This window comes from Rhamphochromis longiceps, linkage group LG6, assembly GCF_057381845.1.
Source record: "Rhamphochromis longiceps isolate RC_006_pf linkage group LG6, R_longiceps_female_GT1.1, whole genome shotgun sequence".
In the NCBI taxonomy this organism is placed as follows: Eukaryota; Metazoa; Chordata; class Actinopteri; order Cichliformes; family Cichlidae; genus Rhamphochromis; species Rhamphochromis longiceps.
Window position 1 is genome coordinate 34,024,537 of NC_140562.1, and position 4,484 is coordinate 34,029,020.

The following is a 4,484-nucleotide window of genomic DNA, read 5'->3' on the forward strand; positions in this document are numbered from 1 at the left end:
CCTGTTTTCACTCTTGTATGCTTTTCATACAAGTTTCACACAAGACAGATACAAACTTTATAAGATTTATATATATCTTTTCCATATGGGATGACAAGCATGACAATTGTAGGTGTGGTGTCACAACTTTTTATATAGTGGTTCTGATCCATTTTATTTTCCATTTGTTTGTCTTATCATGTCAGTTAGATTTTAAGTTCTTTGTATACACGTGGCTTATTGGTTTGTTGAATGACTTAAAAAAAAGCCACACCTCTTCCTAGAAAGCTTCTGAAATGAATTATCTGTTTGGAACTTAAACACTTGGCACTTAATGACTTCATTGTCAATATATTCTTTGCCAAATAAACTTCTTTTTTGCTTCAGCAAAATGCATGCCTTATGCATGTCTTTTGTTTTTATTGCACAAAGCACAAGAGTGAAATAGTAGAATGGAAAATGCATGCAGGACATAAATCCCTGTAGCATACTGCTAATACAACTTTAGTTTTTTGTACACATCTGCACAGATGGCATTCTAACACAACACAAAGCGAACCAGAAACCCGGAGTAATGATAGAGCTTAGTGCATGTCAATCTCAACCCACCAGCCAGAGCTTAGCTAACAAACTGGTAACAAACTGCGTCAAAATGCTTCAGTCGTGCAATCAGGCTTGTAGCCTCTGTTTCTATCTGTTCTGCCATTCATACACCACACAGCAAGCGATTACACAGATTATCCCAAACTGCAGCAACATATACAGAACCACAAAGGCTCAACTGTAGAAATGATGACAAACAAGGACCACTCCACACTATCAAGACCAGCACCATTTATGGAGGAAACATGGTGCCTGATTGAAATTTGGCAGAAATTGTTAAATGACCTATTTAGATACAGGATCATCCAGTCATCCTCAACGATCTATCTGGGCAGAAGAAACGGACCACTGCTAGTTCTCATGGATAGAAAAAAATAAAACAAAAAACAAACAGTAGGTGTATAAGTCAAACCTGAATAACATGCAAATTTAGGTGTTGCAGAGGCGGGCCTTCCCAGGATTATAAGTAGCAATGTGTCCAACAGCATCTTCCTCTTTCTTTCAACCTGGAAGCGTTCGTCATTTGAGATTCAACTGTGAATTTGACTCCACTCAGAATTTTAGCCTGTTAACTTTCTGTCGCCACTATGTCTCTGCAGTTTGAACTGTGTCCTGGCAGAATGATCGGGGGCTCCCATCCATGTTTCATTATTGCTGAAATTGGACAAAACCACCAGGGAGACATTGAGATTGCCAAGAAAATGATCAAGATGGCAAAGGTAAATTTAGGATGTGATAGTCTGCCTGTGAATGATGATGAAAAAATATTTGAACTGTAAAATCACTATCTTGCCTTGCTATCTCTTCTCATCTCTTCTCTTATCAGGACTGTGGTGCTGACTGTGCCAAATTCCAGAAAAGTGAATTAGAGTGCAAATTCAGCAAGCGAGCCTTGGAGCGCCCCTACAATTCAAAGCATTCCTGGGGGAAAACGTACGGTGACCACAAGCGTCACTTGGAGTTCAGTCATGATCAATACAGGGAACTAAAAAAGTATGCAGAGGACATCGGCATCTTTCTCACCGCCTCTGGTATGGATGAGGTATGAGCTGCAAATAACTATGTATTATCAGGAACATTCACTTTAAATGTTTTATTACTTTTGATGCGGTAATGTATGTGTAGCCCTGAAAAAAACAAAACTTGGAAGAAAATGTACAAAAAAATGATGATAATGATTTCACCATGCACAGAGCATCAGAAATTAATGAAAGTTTCAAATTCTTTCCTGAAAATGTAGAATTAATAGTGTTTACATTCTTTTTCATACTGTAGGCACATAACTAACACGTAGAACAGTACATATATCACAGATCACTGATGATACTCTGTGCCTCAATTACCTTGATATTCATAGATGGCTGTGGAGTTTCTCCATGAGCTGGATGTGCCGTTCTTCAAAGTTGCGTCCTGCGATGCAAACAACTTCCCATATCTGGAAAAGACAGCCAGAAAAGGTACAGGCCTTTGTTTTATTACACCTCAACAGCACTCTTACCTCAATGTTAAGGAAACACGAAACTGACAGTGTGCAGTGAATTAAACACTGTGTAACAAGGTGGGTGTGGTCCTTTGTAAAAAAAGAAAAAAAAAGAACGAAAAGAAAAATGAGAAACTGCATTGGACAGGTATAAAAGTGGGCAGGATTAACGAGCTGTGAATGGAAGTTTGTTTGCTGTTTGTATTGCAGACTATTTCAACATGTAGCTGTATAAATCCAGTGGGAGTATAAAAATAATGACATAATACATTTTAAATATGAATTAATTATGTGTAATTAAGGTTAATAAATAATTAATTGTGAATTATTTACCTATAATAAAACAATTATTAATATGTTTTATTTATTGCTTAAAATATTAACTACATTTATTAATAAGTCTGTTGGGTTACATATATACAAATCTATCATTGTCAGGGCGACCAATGGTGGTATCCACTGGGATGCAGTCCATGGAAACCATACGCCGTGTCTACAAGACAGTAAAGGAGCACAACCAGAAATTTACTCTCCTGCAGTGCACCAGCGCCTACCCTCTGGATCCTAAAGATGTCAACCTCAGTGTGATCAGGGTAAGATGAATGAACATCATCATCATCTCCTCTGGGTAAAATGTGGTGAAATAATCAATATGCCAAAAACTACATGAAATGTACGAGAAAATATTTTTATATTGTTTTTACATATGATTGTATCAGCTATATTAGCTTTTTATTAGTTATAGATTTGAAGTGGGAAATAGGTTCAGCAGATACTATTTTGTTTACTCCAAGAGTCAAGGATTTGCTCTAATCAGATCAACATAAACTAGTCTAAATTCAATTCCTATCTGTCCTTTATGTTCACATATACTTAGAATCTAATGATTAACATATATCATGAATGAAAGCTTCATTGCAGTAGTATACAGAGAATACAAACTGCCAGTGCACTGTAAATGGCACATTACTATAAACATTAGCGGTTTTATAGTACACAACAGCTAGCTAAACAATTACTTTCAAATCCAGCCCCTAAATGTTACATGATTTTACAGTGTCATATAACACAATCACAAAGTAGATGCTGATTCTGGAGAGAAGACACCTGTCAATGAAAACCCGTGATTGTGTTGGGCAGTACAACACATTTGACTGTAATATACTCAGACTTGTGTTTAGATTTTAAATTAAATTGTTTGTGTATGTCTTAGCATTGTATTGTATGACAGTTACAGGTACACAAAGAGGCAGTGCGTGCAGCAGACAATAATACTATAGGCTTTTTTATTTTCTACTTCTTTTTTTTAAAGAAATACCAGGAGGAATTTCCAGATGTTCCAATTGGATATTCTGGTCATGAGAAAGGGATCTACATCACTGTGGCTGCTGTGGCGATGGGAGCAAAAGTTGTGGAACGCCATGTGACCCTGGATAAGACCTGGAAGGGAAACGACCATGAGGCATCCCTGGAGCCCTCTGAGCTGGCAGAACTGGTCCGAGCAATACGACTGGTGGAAACAGCAATGGGGTCACCAGTCAAGCAAATGTTACCATGCGAGAAGACCTGCCATGATAAGGTCAGTTTGAGTCATTTGACTTGAGTTTTGAAATTCTACCATGTCATAACACTATCAAACCAGTCATTGTTAACTGTGTTTACGTCCACCCTCTTCAGTTCACTGAACATCCATAACTGTACAAATTTGCAAAACGTACATGAGCTGGATTAAAATACATCTTTTATGTATTTCTATTCTTTTTCTACTCCAGTTGGGCAAGTCAGTCATTGCTAAGGTGAAAATCCCTAAAGCAACAGTGCTGAGCCTGGACATGTTTGCAGTGAAGGTTGGTGAGCCAAAGGGTATCCCTCCAGAACATATGCAGCAGCTCGTGGGGAAGAAGATCAAAGTGGACGTTGAAGAAGATGACAGCATCTTGGCAGACATGATAGAATAAAGGATCTTCCCAAACTATTGGGACAGAGAGGCAGGCAAATAGAGAAGGATTGAAAATAAATATGAAGTAAGATAGGCAGGTAGCTAGAAAATGGACAGATAATGATATCATGTGTGAACAGTGAAATGCATATGGTAAATTAAATGTGGGATAAGACAAATATAAATATTATTGAACTTGAAATCTACGTCTTTATGTAATTTGAGTAAATGTAATAATATAAATGTAAACACTTTAGAACGTAGATGTATATTGAAATTAGATCATGATGCCAACTCTGTATGCAGTCATAGGCTATTTTCTGAATGCCACAGGCCACATTTTTCATTCTTCGCTAGTTTGATGTCTTCTCTCCCTGCCTATTTTTTCCAGGATGGATTCATAACAAAAAAAGCTATGGTTAGTTACATAGGATGGTCATATGCATGTATTGCATGTGTCAGGAATATTATTGTGAAATTATC

The 4,484-nt window shown here is 37.3% G+C and overlaps 1 protein-coding gene across 1 annotated transcript; it reads left to right on the forward strand.

Annotated features, from left to right (window-relative positions):
• Window positions 1-1,072: 1,072 nt before the first annotated feature.
• Window positions 1,073-4,484, forward strand: LOC146668416 (N-acetylneuraminate-9-phosphate synthase-like). Its single transcript, XM_085408676.1, has 6 exons — window positions 1,073-1,301; window positions 1,409-1,624; window positions 1,940-2,039; window positions 2,501-2,655; window positions 3,375-3,641; window positions 3,835-4,484. Exons 1-6 carry the CDS (start codon window positions 1,170-1,172, stop codon window positions 4,018-4,020), a joined length of 1,056 nt encoding a protein of 351 aa, XP_085264802.1. The 5' UTR covers window positions 1,073-1,169; the 3' UTR covers window positions 4,021-4,484.